The sequence below is a fragment of the Protopterus annectens genome, chromosome 14.part0 (assembly GCF_019279795.1).
Source record: "Protopterus annectens isolate FY-2018-M chromosome 14.part0, PAN1.0, whole genome shotgun sequence".
Lineage (NCBI taxonomy): Eukaryota > Metazoa > Chordata > Ceratodontiformes > Protopteridae > Protopterus > Protopterus annectens.
The window spans coordinates 830,970,501-830,987,808 of record NC_056748.1 but is presented as its reverse complement, the minus strand read 5'-3'; the positions used below and the strand labels follow the sequence as shown (position 1 = coordinate 830,987,808).

General features: G+C 38.3%; 1 protein-coding gene across 1 annotated transcript in view; it reads left to right on the top strand.

Moving 5' to 3' along the window:
- The window catches only part of LOC122789278 (carboxypeptidase E-like), a 366,543-nt gene that overhangs the window by 172,736 nt on the left and 176,499 nt on the right, over positions 1–17,308 (top strand). Inside the window, exon 3 of the mRNA XM_044056580.1 lies at positions 10,665–10,832. Within this exon, the coding sequence (XP_043912515.1) occupies positions 10,665–10,832 (168 nt within the window). The remainder of the gene's footprint in view (positions 1–10,664; positions 10,833–17,308) is intronic.

The window sequence follows — 17,308 nt, the reverse complement described above, 5'->3', positions numbered from 1 at the left end:
ACAGCCAACAGCATTTCAAATTAGTTGTAACAGCATGCAGTAATATTCCCATTAACCCAACACACCAGAGTTCCAACAGTTGAACAGCAAGCATAACACATGCATATATAGAACAACAGAGGACATTCCAACAGCATGCGGGATTGATTGGTGGCAACAGGCCACCAAGATTGTGTTGTTTGAACAGGGCACATGCATCAAAGTAAATGCAGATATTTATAAACCAATAGGACATATGTCCCAACAAATGTTTTGAGATTAGACATACCCATTGAGGTGTGAAATTGCATTGTTTATGCACATACAGTAGGGTGCAAAAAGATACCTCCATTAACATCTTATATGTACTTATAGTTTACACTACATTCCTATTGACTGCAGGTATATATCCCCTACATGTATTATTACACTAGGCAAAGTCCATTAAGTTGTGAAATGGGTTTTGCTAGTTCCTTATATACCTGTCCTGCATCTGACATATAAACTGTTCAGGATGCAGATGTTACTGCTACGTATTTATATATTTTATTTATATTTATATATCTACATATCTGGATGTGTTCAGGTGACATTATCAGTTATATTTCTACAGCCCCCTACATTTCTAGCAGCACACTGACATTTCTGGGGAACACATTAAAAAGCTACTCATGTGCCAGATTTACCTATACATGCCAGCCATTAACCAACAGTTGAGGACTGTATATATGCTTCTCAGCTACTGGCACTCCCTTCATCCACTTTATATGGGCCTGCCCAAATGTGGGTTGACAGGGCTTAATACAACAGTACAATTTATATAATGCAAGAGTACAACAACTTTTCAAACTAAGTGACACGGACACACTCCAGGAATTATACCTTTATTAATTACAGTACACACTTTTCTAGAGGCTCTCTCGTTTATTTGATATTACAGTGCATGCAAAAGACTTATTCAAGACGTATAATACCTTTATTAATGGGTTACAACACTATTTGTCAGGCTCTCTCACTTATTTTATATAACAGTACATGCAGAGATATTATTCAGGACTTAGTATACCTTTATTATTGGGCTACAACACTTTTTTTCAGGCTCTCTCACTTATTTTATATAACAATACATGCAGAATAATTACTAACCAGCCTGGTGGCGCAGCCTTAGCAGCATATCTGCATAGGCTTGCTGATTCACAGCACGGACTCCTGCATATGTGAAGTAAATGAAGGGATATTGAGACATACCTATCCATAATATAGACTGCAATAGCAATTCTTACATACTCCATTCCATGGCTACCTACTCAGTAGTGGGGCATTTTCATTCGGACGGGCATCCTGTATCCATTGGTTCAGTTGGTCCTGCTTGCGTCTCTTCAGGTCTGCGTAGTGGTGTCTGACCTGCTCACCAGTCTGAGGGACGTCTGTGGCACTGGTGAGATCATGTGCTAGATGGTTCCAGGCTTCCGCTTTGTACTCAGTGCCTTGAAACTGGCCCTGCAGGAGTCTTGCATCATTATGATGGACGAGGAGCCAAACCATCACTTTTGACTCCTCAATGCCCCACCGTTGCGTTCAAAAACAAGAGCCCTCTCCAACACCAGCCATTCTGACTGCAGATGGGAGCTACAACCAGTTATGGCAATTATTCCTGCCTATGGAGCTTAAATATGCCTCATTTCCCGCACTTATTTGTGATTGGCCAGTTTTGAAAAATCTCAGCTGAGTGCACACCTGATTAGCACTGAGTAAACTTTGATTAATATGTATATGTATGTTGACAGTGTATGAACAGCAGAAGCTGTCATGGCTTAGTGGTTCAGCACTGTGATTATGGTGCACAGTATCCCGGGTTCGAGGCCTGTCATTGCTTTTTATTTTACTACTGGCATGACCGGCTAGGAGGTGTGGCTGTGTTTGGCTGAATTTGCTCAACTTTGCTCAACATTGCTCAACGTTGCCCGACATTGCCCGACGTTGCGCTAGTTAGCGTGGTGCACAGCTTCGAGCAAACATGTTTTGTTTGTGCTAGTTTGAGCGATGCGCAGCTACGAGCAAAGCCATTGCACTAGTTAAAGCAGTGCTAAACTATGGGCAATTATTCTTAAATGTGCGTAATACTGGTAAATGTTGCTTAGCAGTGCTTCACATTGCTTAAGATACGTTACTTATGCATTCATCAGTATTCATGACCATTTCACCTTCTTATGTATATATAAAATATCGTTCACTACCACATAGGCCATTTAAATGCATTTTACTAAAATGTAAAAGGTAAATGTTAGGAATTATTTTTATGCACAGATTTCATACAGAAAATGGAAAGGGGAGTGGTGGGACTCGAACCGGGAATGCCTCCTCTTTGTGCGAAGGCTCTATCACTATGCTATTGCTATTTGTCTTAATTTGCATATAAATGGTTTATTATCCTCTTCGATGTCTAAACTGCTAACTGTAGCTAAGCAATGGGCAAACCCGCGCACACATGTGCAAATATGGGCAGCTATATCGGGAATAATAAAAAAAAAAAAATAAAAGGTTTTACATTTTATTATATTTGTACAGGGGTTTAGAATGTGGGGGAGTGTAGTGTTGGGGATAGACACATTTGAGTGGACTCGCTCATGTCTGATGACATTTTCAGATTTAGGCACTTGCAGGGGCGTGGATATTTGGACTGCTTGGCAGTCTGACACGCCCCCTGCACTCGTGCACACTCCATGTTAGCCTTAGAGTTGAGTCAGCGCGCCCTCATGAATATGCATGGCGCACTGACGTCATACTCTTAGGCTGCAGTTTCCATGTTAAGACTTATTTAGTCTTACATGGAGGATTACTGAATACCAGTCTATATCTTTTCAGGTGGCTTCATATGACTTGTTCAAAGACTAGGAAAACCAGCAGCGAAAACAATAATTATTCAGAGTATAGCATTCTCAAGTCGTACAGTGATCTCTGTGGAGTGAGAAGACAATGCGCTTTAGAATTAAGCAGGCTACAGAGTATACTTTTCTGATTTTGGTAGATAACAGTAGTGAAAAGACCCGCGGTGGTGGTGCTGCGGTAGCGTTGTCGCCTCACAGTAAGACGCTGTCCAGTTCGATTCTCAACTAGAGCGTCTTCTGCGTGGAGACATGCGTGAATGGGCGTACCTTCGTTAAAGGTTGTGCGTCAGGGCTGGTAACTCAGCACGTAAAAATCAACTACCAATCATTAGCGGACCGGAGTTCCACTGTGGCGACCCCTAAACGGGAAAAGCCGAAAGACACAACAACAACTATACATAGATCTTTAATGATAGGGTCATTTTTTATGATTTGACCATTTGCTTTGTAATCATAATTTATATTGCTGGATGTATAAATGAACCATAAACTTCCATAACAGAATTCTTCTCCACCAGAGGCATAATGAAAAAATCCTAATCTGTAAATTCTAAGAACCCAAATGAAGTCTATTTGAGGCTGTTACAAATGCATAGATATTAAGCAGCATGTAACAGCCATGTTTCATGAGATTAAGGGCATTCCTAATGCTAATGTTTTAAAGAAAAGGTAATCTTAAAAGACTTTGGCCCTATACACACGTTTTACAGAAAACACATTGTTATTTACATGAGGTTATAGACAGTATACAAGGAATTATGTGCAGACTCTCACAGAATAATCCAGGATAATGCAAAATGCTGTCATAAAACTTGCTGTGAAAAAGTCTCTGTGTGATCTGCAAATATCTTTTCAGAAAACAAGTAATCTCCGTGGTATCCCCGAAGTCTCAAAATAACCCAATAAAGTGTAGTGGGTCTAAAAACAAAACAGTGTAAGAAACTTCTCTGTGTGGAAAATTTTCAGTCCATATATTTCTAGTTAATCACTGTATATTAATCAGATCAGACAATAGTAGTAGAAGTAGCAAACGTAAACTCGTCAAGTCAAAAAGTAATAATAGAAAATATATAATTCTACAGCATTACTAAGTATTCGAAAGTAATCCAAGCAAGGCAGCCGTCTGCTTCCAGTCGAAAATCCTTTATTAAGTACACAGTACCTAGTAGGTAGGGCAGGACCAGCTCAAATGTCACACTGATGGGGGAAGGGATGTGAATTTAACATGTGTACCAATAACACTTTGTTTTACAGCACAATAAACCACTCCCATGCCTGATAAAAAGTATATATATATATATATATATATATATATATATATATATATATATATATATATATATATATATATATATATTTAGAAGGCTTGTGAGGAAATTATTACTTTATTACTCTATTTTTGTTTTACTTGGATCGCTTGTCTGTGTACATAATAAAGGATTTTCGACTGGAAACAGACAGCCTGCCTTGCTTGGATTACTTTTGAATATTTAGTAATGCTGTAGAATTATATATTTTCTATTATTACTTTTTGACTTGACGAGTTTAAGTTCGCTACTTCTACAAATATCTTTTCAGTAGGCATATAAGTCATAGTACAAATACTTTGATGATGTAACAATCACTGGGTACAACTTGGCTAGTTTCCTCCTTGGTAAGTTCTTGTACCGCATGTATATTTCTTTTTTTTGCCTCTGTGGATGATCAGAACTTTGATATTAGCAAAATAAAGTATTACAGATAAGTTTCTTTTCCATCTACCCATGGCAGGCTCTTTCTCAGAGAGTTCAGCTGCAATTGGATCTGAACAGTCCAGATGAGACTGCTTGAACTGATCAAAATGCTGAAGACGTGAATGAATGACAGTCCAAATATGACTGAAGAAAGAAGAATGAATGACTAAAAGTTTATCCCTAAGTACATGTCATTTGCAGAAAAGGAGGGAAGACTTTAGATTTATTTGTTCTGTCTCTGATGTTGGTCATTCTCAGCTGTTAACAAATAACTATTTTCCTCTGATAAGCCTTGATAACACAGCTTGTTTCTGTCTGTCTAAGTTTATTGTTCTTTGACAAAAATATGGTTTGAGGGAGGAAGAGACTGGATTTGCTAACTTTAAGAGTCCTCAAATATCCTGGAGTTTATTACCTTTTTTGACATCCTGATACTTTAGTGTCCCAGAGGAGGATAGTGTCCAGTTTATATGTTTAGCTTTGAAGTCTGTTCCATGTAAGTGTTGCCATTTTGTTTATATTCCTTTTGTGAGCTGAAAACAGGTACTTGTACACATAACCAAGGGGCTGCTGTTCTTTGCTAGGGAAATATTTTTTTTGAATTGAGCATGACTTCCTGCATTCTGTCTTTCAGTGTCTTTGTTACACACTGACACATTATATCAGAAGATTATAGGATCATCGAAGATTACTAGGCTATTGACCTGGAGGTCATTTTAATCCTAGCTGTTTCAACCCAATGTAATACCGTAGAGGTACTAATCAATACCCAAGACTGCATTTAGTGATGATTGCCCATGTCCAGGAGGGTTGTGGGCACTATTCCTGGTAAGAATTTATGGTGCCCCATCCACTCATCCAGGTTCCTCTTGAACAGTGCCATGCAGGTGCTGTGTTTCACATGAATTGGTAGCCTATTTCAAAGATGTGGCAGTTACTGGGAGATAAATCTATCCCTCCAGCATGTCCTATTTAAGTCACAGGCCATATTTAAGTCCCTGAAATGGGAGCCCTAGACCCATTTGATTTATGGATATGCAGTAAGTTCATTAGGTTTGGGTCTTGGGTTGCTCTGTAAGCAAGGCATAAGTCTTCCCTAAGAAGTCTATACGATATGGAGTACAGTGACAAGGATTTTAGTTGGTCCATGTAAGGCACATGATGGAGGCCCTTGATCTTCTTTGTTAGAAACCTTTGAGGTCTTTCTAATTGCTGTACATGCTTAGTATGGTACATACTGAATGAGGCATTATACTCAATTATGGGCCAGATAAGTGCCGAGTATAGGGGGGGGGTCAAGGTCATAACTTCTCTTGCTCTTGAGGCAATGCCTTTACTAATCAAGTGAGCTACATGGGAATTTTTCCTTACAATGGTAGACATGTGGTGGTCGAAGTTAAGGCTGTGGTCAAACTGTGATCCCAGGTCCCTTACCACTTCATGGGTACTTAGGATATTGTTATTGATTTGATAGTGTGAAGGGACACTATTTGTACTGAAGGTAATGATGATATATTTCTTTGCATCCAGTTTGAGACCATGAGTAATACACCAGTCGTTGGTCTGTGTGAGACATTCCTTGAGTATACTGACAGTATCCAGGGATTCAATGATTGTACCTAGTTTGCAGTCATCTGCAAACTTGGTCAGCCAAAACCCTTTAGTTTTGACCTGAACTTCTGAGAAGTATATATCAAACAGTAGGGGGCCCAGCACTGACCCCTGTGGCACCCTTCTGATAATAGGTCTGCTGGTTGATGTGGAGTCACCACCCACTTTGATAGTGTGCGTTCAGTTTGAGAGCCAGTTGGCAACCCATCTTACAATGAAGGGCTTTACATTTAGTTTGCTAAGTTTCCTGGTTAATGCTTGAATGTTGGATTGTGTTGAAAGCCTTTGCCAAGTCGAGGGCTTTACATTTAGTTTGCTAAGTTTCCTGGTTAATGCTTGAATGTTGGATTGTGTTGAAAGTCTTTGCCAAGTCGAGGTATGCTGTGTGCACAGATTTGCCCTCATCAATGACCTTGGTCACACTTTCAAAGACATTTAGCACATTTAACAGGTACAATCTACCCCTCACCCATTTGGCTATGTCTATAATAAGCAAATGCTACAGTTTATTCCTGCCACACACAGAACTAAATTGAGTAGGATCCAGGGTTTGGAGGTCACCTATGTCTTTATTTATGAGGTCCATAATGATATGATCCATTGCCTTACAGTTGAGGCTGGTCTGACTAATGGGTCTGTAATTCCCTGGGTCTGCTGCTAGGCCAAATTTGTGGAGGAGAATAACTGTAGCTATTCTCCATTCTGCAGGAAAAAAGCCTGTGGTTAGACTATGATTGAAAAGGATAGTTAATGGTGATGCTAGTTCGTGTTTTAGCCTGTTTAGAAGACAGCCTGGGATATCATCTGGTCCTGTAGAGGTCATGTTATTTGCCTTGGACAGGGCTTTGAGGACCTGCTCTTCAGATATGTAAGGTGTTGGAGCGGGGGGGGGGGGGAGTTAAGGGCTTTAGTGTAAGCTTTGGCGTAGTTACGACTTTCAGCTTGGGGTGGGGCTTGGAATGCATTTATACCTTCACCAAGGAGGGTATAGTTTGCCTTGGTGAAGTTTTTTAGTTGGATTTCATCCTTTGTGAATTCTGGTGTTAGTTTCAGTTTGAAGGTGACTGATTTGTGGTCCATTTTAACTAATGAGGGTCCAACAGTTGCAGCAGTACACCTGTTTGACATGTTGGTGAGGACCAGATCTAGAATGTTTGCTCCTCTTGTCGATGTATGGACAATTTGCTCTTGGGCAATTGAATTCATGAAGTTAAGGAACTTTCAAAGGAATTGATGAAGGAAATATTAATAAATGTAATCAATATACAGAAACAATGGCACTGTGCAAGAAATACACAGTAGCATACACAATAACATTATTATTACTGTTATTGATAATATCAATGTTAGTACTATTTTCTTTATCAGAAAGGCTTAATTCCTGTAGTACCATAGTTGACTTCTGGTGGAGACAGTGGTGGCAAAAACAGAGAGAGAGATAGACATTGGCAATTTAAAGTAACACTTATAATGTTTGGATTATTTAATGCAAATCTCTCTTAGTCCCATGATGCACTTTACTGGAAAATATGTGTTGATGTTGCACTATAAATTGTGGCTGTATTATCAATCTATTTTGATGATAATAATTTGCATAAAACATCTGCACTGATTTTTCTTTTTTATGTTTTACTTTTGGTATTTCTCCTCATAAGGTAAGTAAAACTGTATTTAAAAAAAACAGTACACTATGGTATGCTAATGATTCTAGAAGGCAGAAATGTGAAAGTGTTTGCTGTCTCTTCCATCCTGACTGACTTAAAGCATCTTTTATTGGCACTACACAAGCTTACATAAATTTCCCTTGTCTTTTACAACTTTATAATTCCTACCACACATGGAGTGCTAAACCGTAAAAAAAAAAAAAAAAACACAAAAAAAGTCTATAGCTTCTTAAACTGTAGCAAACTGTTTGCTACATTTGTATCAAGCAGAAGCTACAGTTTATTCTTGCCACTCACAGTGTATTAGGAGCACCGAAGCACTTCAGTGCAAAAAACACTTCTTTTTAAACTGTAGACTACTAGCTACATTTATAGTAAGCAGATGCTACAGTTTATTCCTGCCAACACACAGAACACTAAAGTGCTTCAATGCAAAAAAAAAAAATTAGCTCTGTAACTGTAGCAAACTGCTTAACTTCTGATGATCAGGCCTACTTATACTTTGCACCTCCTTTGCCCCACCCTTGCTATGTTTCTGCTCCAGATTCACATTCAGTTTGTTCAGTCCGCCTGTCATGTGTAAGGGAATATGAGGCAAATATAGTTCTGTTTGAATTAGCATGTGTACTTTATTGTATTGATGGCTAAAGATATGGAAAGCTGTTTTTATAAAAATCCTTAACCCAAATAAAGCAAAACACTACAGATGTAAGAAAACCCTTAACAAATATTTTAATTCTTTATTTTTTAGCATGTAGATTCTATATTCAGAACAGAGTATTTAAGCAATCTGTATTACTTTTTGGTTTTCAATGACATTATTTTTAAATACCATTTGTAAAATAATGCAGTTTTATTAGGGAACTTCTTTTCTGCTCTTCACTTCTTGCTATATGCTTAATGATATATTGACCAAGGGATCATCCTTGGTTGTGATGAGGCTCACACAGTATATCATTGAATACATTAACTGCTGTTTTTTGTTGTCTGCCATAAGTGCACAAGCTACCAACTGTTTACTTTAGGATACTTATATATTTGTATGGTTTTGTGAATAAAATGAAAACACTGTCATCTGTGTTAGCACGTCTGGCAGGAGATTTGTGTATATTCTTGGATTAACTTGTATTTTATGCCAGCATGTTTAATTGTGGAAATGTAAGTTTTTTAAATGTTGAGGAGAATCTCCTTATTTATTCAGAATGTGTAAGGAATCTGTCAGTGTTTTGATACATTTCTAATTGTGCATGATTGAGAGGAAGATTCTAAAGTACAAACTGTGGAGAATTACCTGAACAGTAGGTGATGTCATTAGAATGTTCCTGGTTGCTAGGTGATTATTTGAACAACTGATTGACAGAAAAAAAGAACTTTTACAAACAGCTTACCGATATTTTTAAAATAAGATAGTTGAGACTGTTAAGCTGACCATTTAGTTGAGAGTTACAGTCAAGTTACAGTGCTGTGCAGAAGATACCTTGAAAAAAAGCTCACCAACAACTGTAACCCTCTCTTTGCCTTGTTGTTATGTTTAGACTAGATCAGGGACAGTATTCTCTAGTTAGATTAGGAAAGTTTAGTTTAGATAGAGTGTTTCTAGAATGATGAACTTCTATCCTACAGTTTAATTTTATATTTCTGGTGATTGAGTTCTGGTGTTTATTGAAAGTTATCGATTTACATTTTTAATAATTATTTTACTTATTATTAAATGTTTTTCTTTACTTACATTTACACTGTGGCTGGATAATTAGTCTTTTTCTTTAGATATTAGAAAGTGTTTATACCTGTTTGATACTCCCCAGGTCACCTTGAATGCCTGGCTGCTTCTGGTCATAGCTATCATTTATTTTGATATTTAATTTGTGATAATTGCTCACCCTTTGAATGGTGTGTAGACCTGTCTGTCTCTGGTGGCATCGTTACCATATGTATTGGGGAGGGGACACAGCTGGAAATCTGTGTCAGGCTTCCCATAAGTGTCTGAGTGTGTGAGATTTAAATTTATTTTTAGTGTGAGTGAGTCAGAGGTCTTAACTGGAACACATATCTGAAGTGAATAATAATGGATAACATTTGACGTGGACAGAGGTATATAGTCCCAGGAAATAGAGCATGTTCCTGTTGTGCAATTAAGGAAAGTTGTGAAATTTTACTCTTGTGTTCTGTGCTCTGGTGTTTTCCATGACACTCCCATACTGGAGTTAGTGGTGAGGACTGAGGCTTCTTAAGTACTGACATGGGTTTTAAGTGGGGAACATCACATTAACTGGTGGCAGTCTGGTGGGATATTGACTAGATGTCATAGGTATCTTGCATGTATTTTCACATTTGTTATTTGTTGTATGTTGCTTTTTCTTTGTGGTTTTTACTGTGTGTATGAGAGTAGATTTTATCTTTAAATACATTTGGATTGTTGTCTTTTGTTTCTTTGCCTGGCTGCATATGGAGAAAATTACTTCAGTAGTATTACTTATGTTAATCAAGTTGCAGAGATTTAGGTTTTATTTACTGTAAACTTCTTAAATGTGTATGGGTAAGCATCCAATATTTCTTCATGTTTATGAATACAAATCAGATTTTATTATTTATACTCGAATCTTGATAACTTAATTTACTTAGCTGACTCTAGCATGACAAAATTTACTATGAGCATAGGCTATTAGAAAGGGAGTCAGCATCTCTTTATGATAAAGAGCAAATACCTAATGCAATCTTATGTAATTTAGAATGCAAATTGCTGGTTACTTCCATGTGACATATTTACATACACATTTGTTTCTTTTCAGAAAAGAAAAGTTAAAGACTGGCTTACTGGAAGAGCCAATGCTCAAGGAGTTGACCTGAATAGGAATTTCCCAGACTTAGACAGGATTGTCTATCTTAACGAACACACTGGAGGATCTAACAACCATCTACTGCAGAACATGAAAGAAAAAGTAGAGGGTAACAATAAGGTACCAAGATAACCATGTAAAGGAATTGTTTCAAATATGGCATGTTTGCAACAAATGTGCAAAAGTGAAGATATATTTACAGTAAGTGGTAAAACAGTACACTGGTGGCATTTGAAGTTGGTAAAGGAGATTTTTTTTACAAATGTATGTTTGCAACAAATGTGCAAAAGTGAAACAATGAGCCAAGCAGGCTGGGATGGCAGTGTAGAAAGCATGTGAGGGGTATAGATTGAAGAAACAGGACAAGACATTTAAGACAAACAAAATGGTGCATGGCACACAGTAAGCAATAAACAGGGAGTCACAGTTATGCTTGTAATAATGAGACAAAGAAATGTGAACAGATGCAGAAATATGGAATTTTGGATTACGCAAAAAATAATTCTTTCTAGAAAAGTTGTCTTTTTGTATAAAACCTTTTATGATCTAGGACACTAAGGAAACTTAGTAGTCTATCTACTATTCACTGTTTTGATTAATGTTTAACAAAGATTCTAATGTTGAAGACTGGTTAATAGTTTTCTTTCCCACAGTAAGTGCAGACTGAAATGCAAAAAAATTTATCCAGCATGATAGGCTTATATTGATATTAAGTGTAGTTGGTCTATATTCTGGGGGTGTGAAGGAGCTAAGTTTGGTTTAGGGAGAGAATGACTAAAGTTTTTCTCAGTAAAACCATGTTTCAAAATAAAGTCATAGGCCAATTAATATTATTGAGATGTAACCGTAGGCATGTTGGTAAAAGCCAATAAAATAACTATTAGGGTCAGATGCCTTATTAACTCTGAGATGGAAGATTCAGCATTGATTTTCATTTAAAGCAAGATGTGCCTCAAAAACTAAGCAATGGTATGACCGAGTAAGCTTTATTTTAGTTTGGTGAAGAAAATCATATATACTTCCCCTCAATGAGGTTTGATGATGGAAGAAAGTAGACAATTTGAAAAAAAAAATCTACAAAAATATTGACAATATTTTGTTTGTTGCCAAGCTATGTGGTATAGAAAGATAAAGCACAGAGTAACTGCTCATATATTGGCTTGGACAGTGGAGAACTAGGTGAGGGAGTGTGGAATTGAATAGGTGATGTCAGCTTGCCCATCTTGGGGAAGGAAAAGGGGGGAACTGGCTTTGAGCTGGGCAATAACCAGTATGCAAGTGGTGGCTCATGTGACACCAAAATGGCCAAGACCAAGGAAATGGACTTGACAATCAGAGTTACTGATGGAAGCCATCATTAGCATGTAGGTGAAAGTAGCCACATGCAGGGCACACAGAGAGAAGTTATGATGTCCCACAGTAACAAAGGTGTTCAAATCACACTACAAGATAGGTTAGGACCTTCCTTTGAAAGGACCTCATTGCCAGGATGCGAAATTCAAACCACTTTCATGGCTCCCTGAATAACAACCCCTATGGTTGGCTCTTGTCCTCACACTGAGGACTCCTCAGTGCTGTGGGAAGCAATGACCTTGAGATTGATAAGGAAATGCTTGATTATCAGCAGGCATGGAGGCAAACGAACTTAAGAAAAATGTTTTGTTGTTAGTGTCCATATTGTTATTTAAAATTTGTGTGCACCAGCTTTTGATTATTCTCCTTGTGCAAGAAGAAAGTGTTTATACTAATTCAAAATATCTGGCAAGATAACTTGCTTCAAAATAGTTGAAGTCATGAATTTAAGATAAAAGACTTGAGTTCTGTTTGTTTGTTTGTCTTTTCGGCTTTTCCCGGCTAGGGGTCACCAAAGTGGAACTCCAGTCTACTAATGATTGGCAGTCGATTTTTATGGTGTTGAGTTGCCAGCCCGATGCCCAACCTTCAGCGAAGGCACGCCCATTCACACATGTCTTTCAGAGGCCACTCGACCGCGGGGAGGACATGCAGACTCTTGCTGTGAGGCAACAATGCTACCGCTGTACCACCGCAGCTCAGAATACTTGAGTTCTGTATACTGATAATTTCCTGCAGCCTCTCACTAGGTTTAGTTTTAATCTTTAGTCTTCCAAATCCTTAAATGATTTCAAAGGTCAGATTCTGACTTCTTCCTTAAGTTTTTAATAAAAGAAACTTTTCCAATTAAGCAATCCATAAGCTGTATTTGCTTTTATATAATGAAAGACATACTCCTTTTGAGGGGTGCCGTAGGACTGTAATGTCCACTTAAGCTTTTGTAAACTCATGAGGACAACCTCAATATAACATCTCATTCAAAGGACTTTGTTAAACATAGTCATCATCATCACCATCATCATCATTAACAGCCATTCTTTTTCCATTTTCTATCTGGGGCTGGGGTGTCATGTTAACTGTCACTCTCTATCTCAATTGACTGCCACTCTTCTACCTTTTTCAACAGTCATGTCTGACTTTCAAAGTTCTTCTCTCACACAATCCATCTACCTTTTTTCTGGATACCCTAATTTCCTCTTGCATTCCCCCTATCTGTCCCAAGCCTTTTTCACCAGATTTTGTTCTGCTTTTTTGAACATGTGCCTGGACCACCGTAATCTATTCTCTTTGACCTTCTCTGCAATTGGCGCTACTTGGGCTTCTGCTGTGATGTCCTCATTTCTTTGTCTGTCCCACATGTGCATCCTACTACTCATCTCAGGCACTTCATCTCAATCATGTCTAGCTTCCCCAACTGCTCTGCCTTTACTGCCCAGGCTTCTGTACCATACAGTAGTACTGGTTTTACTACTGTTTTGAACACCTTACTTTTCAGCTTCTATGGCATTCTTTTGTCATACACTACCTCTGAAGTCCCTCTGATTCTAGCTTTGACCTCCTCCCAGATACTTGAAGCTCTTAAGCTTTTCCAGTATTTTCCCTTCTATCTCAGTTCTCAGCTTTTTCTAATTTTCTCCATTTGCTGCTATTACAGCTGGCTTACCTGTACTCAGTTTTATCCCATGTGCCTTCATTTATGCATTCCTTTTTCCTACTGTTTGCTAAAGTTCTTTCTCAGAGTCTACCTGTAATGCCACATCATCTGCACACAGCAACTTTGTTGATTTGTTCCCTCTGACCTGTCTGCTAATGTAGTCCATCACAGACCACTGTGTATTTACTAAGTTGCTTTGGAGGTTTGAGCTAATAACTGAAACACATTCATAATTTTGCTCTTTTCCACAATTTCCAGTTTACATTTTCTGCCATAATAAGCTGTAGCATGTGCAATGATTTTTACACTAGTCTGATATAGCTGCCAGGAATACTAATCTACACCTAGATTGCATGGTTTCTATTCTTGTTGTCTTCAAACTCAGCTTTGAATTCCACCTTGCCGCCATTACTAAAATTAATGAGCAGCTTATTGTGAACATCTTTGAACACGAGCATAATTTCTGGAAGGATCTACACTACTGCATCACTTCTCCCCATCACTAACACCATAATGATGAAGGGAGCTATCAGTATGGTTTTTGACTACCTAAAGCCTTTGACTGTGTTTCATACCAAAAACTGTTTTCTGAGCTTGGTCTGTATGACTGACATTATAGAGTCCTTCTATTTTTTTTTCAGACAAAGAATACTCCCAGAATATTCTGGAACAGTTTCTCTTCACCTAGTTTATTTATGCTATCTTTGTGCCTGTCCTACATTGAAATTCTTGTGTATGCTAAACACAGTACATTACCTTAATCCTGAAAAATCTTTAAATGGTTAACAAAACTGAATACTTCCAAATATAGCTGGATGTGTACTTGTCATTTCCATTTATATATACAAAGTCCTAAATAACTGGTGTGGTTTCCTGTGTGCATGCTACAACATTTTAAACCAAGTTGTTAAGGAAGGCAGATATATAGAAGGAAAATGAGAACTGTAATCACTTATGACACTCCTTATAACTGTAAAATATAAGCTGTAATGAGCAAACATATACATTTTTAAAAGTAAAGATTTATGGTTTGTTCACTTAAGATGGGGCATTACTCTCCCATACTTTAGAAAGGAAGGGTGGATTATTGTGAACCACAGATTCATTTTAGTAATGCACACCTCAATTTTTAAATTCATACATCAAAGATATTGTCCTTCATTAACTAGAATGGTACAAATTAAAAATTTCATGAGGGAAACTTTGCTTCTTTATTTTAGTACTATCTTGAACTGAAGTATTTTCTGTTGATGGACATATAACATGGGGACATGTGCCCAGTTAGCATGAAAATTCTACCCAAGATTAGCTGTTGCACTGATAACAGAAGGATGAAACCCTGATGGTGAACAAAGGGGTCCAGAATCAACTAGTGACTCAGAAGCTGTAGGAGTCATTCAGTGAGGGGGCTGAGAGTGAATGGCTGATGACAGGTTACTCAACTTGAAGGGAGGATGGGAGGGAGGAAGGGACATAGGTGTTTGGCTTGCTGTTTCGCTGATACCCCATGGTGGTCATGAGATGCTGCAATACAAAGGAACAGAAAGTGTGCACTAATCCACCAAGCAGTGTATAAAAGCTGCAGTCAAAGGTGGATGCATGCATGGAAATGCAAATTCATCACTAGGCCAGCAAAAAAAAAAACTTTGACAGCTGATTGAATGATGACTCCATTGCTGAATCAATGTCAGCCTTGTGAGGTAATGAATGGGTAAAGAATTAACAGGAAAGACAGGAGCTAATGGTCAGCAAGTGCAACAAATGTATACCTTCTATCCAGCATTACAAAGGTTATGCATAACTGAAGTCCTACTTACTCAATGAAACAAAATGCACTATAATTCTTTAGCATAAAGAACATAACTGCTGATGTTCATTTGTATAAAGCAGACTTTTGCATGTCACAGTTTGGTCATGGGATGAATTGCAACCTATTGTCAGCTGCAGGTGTGAGTGTGTGTATGTATGTGTGGTATAAAAAAGCAACTGAGCCAGGGCTAACCACCCCATGGTGTGGACATTGGCTCTAGATGATTGTCACTGTTGAAATGAGCCCCCAGTCCCATGTGCAAAGATGGTAAAAGGGTTGTGGATGGGATGAATATAACGCCATAATGCTTGTATGTTAACTGTTTTTATTATTTAATGATTCTCTCTGTTTTCTTTCATATGGTTACTTTATGTGTGATTGCCTCTGTATTTAAATTTTGTATTACTGTATCTGGGTAAAGTTGAAAAATGTGGTCACATGGTGTAGTCTAATTCCCTCATAAATAAGTACATCCATTTATGCATTCATATATGCAGTCCATCATTATAGTTCTGTATAGCACCACGTATAGCGTATTAGCACTGCATCATGTTCTACCATACAGTGCACCAGTAAGACAGAGTGATGTGTAGCACCACATGTAAAACCTTAGCACTGCATCATGCTCTGCCATACAAAGTATCAGTAAGACACAGTGGTATGTAGCACCACTTATAGCACATTAGCACTGCATCATGTTCTACCATACAATGCATTAGTAAGACAGAGTGATGTGTAGCACCACATATAAAACCTTAGCACTGCATCATGCTCTGCCATACAAAATATCAGTAAGACACAGTGGCATGTAGCACCACATATAGTACCATAGCACTGCATCATGCTCTGCCATACAAAGTATCAGTAAGGCACAGTGGCATGTAGCACCACATATAGCACCTTAGCACAACATCATGCTCTGCCATACAATATACCAGTAAGACACAGTGATGTATCGCACTGCTTATAGTGCTTTAGCACTGCATCATGCTTTGCCATACAATGAATCAGTAAGAAAAAGTGATGTGTAGCACCACATATAGTGCCTTAGCACTGCATCATGCTCTGCCATACAATGTATCAGTAAGACACAGTGATGTGTAGCACCACATATAGTGCCTTAGCACTGCATCATGCTCTGCCATACAATGTATCAGTAAGACACAGTGATGTATAGCACCACATATAGTGCCTTAGCACTACATCATGCTCTGCCATACAATGTATCAGTAAGACAATATGATGTGTAGCACAACATATAGTGCCCATAACTGCATCATGCTCTACCATACAATGTATCCGTAAAGCACAGTGATGTGTAGCACCATTTATAGTGCTTTAGCACTGCATCATGCTCTGCCATACAATGTATCAGTAAGACACAGTGATGTGTAGCACCGCATATAGTGCCTTAGCACTGCATCATGCTCTTCCATACAATATATCAGTAAGACACGGTGATGTGTAGCACCACATACAGTGCCTTAGCACTACATCATGCTCTGCCATACAATGTATCAGTAAGACACTGTGATGTGTAGCACAACATATAGTGCCCAGCACTGCATCATGCTCTACCATGCAATGTATCAGTAAGGCACAGTGATGTGTAGCACCACTTATAGTGCTTTAGCACTGCATCATGCTCTGCCATACAATGTATCAGTAAGACACAGTGATGTGTAGCACCACATATAGTGCCTTAGCACTCCATCATGCTCTGCCATACAATCTATCAGTATGACACAGTGATGTGCAGCACTACTTATAGCTCTTTAG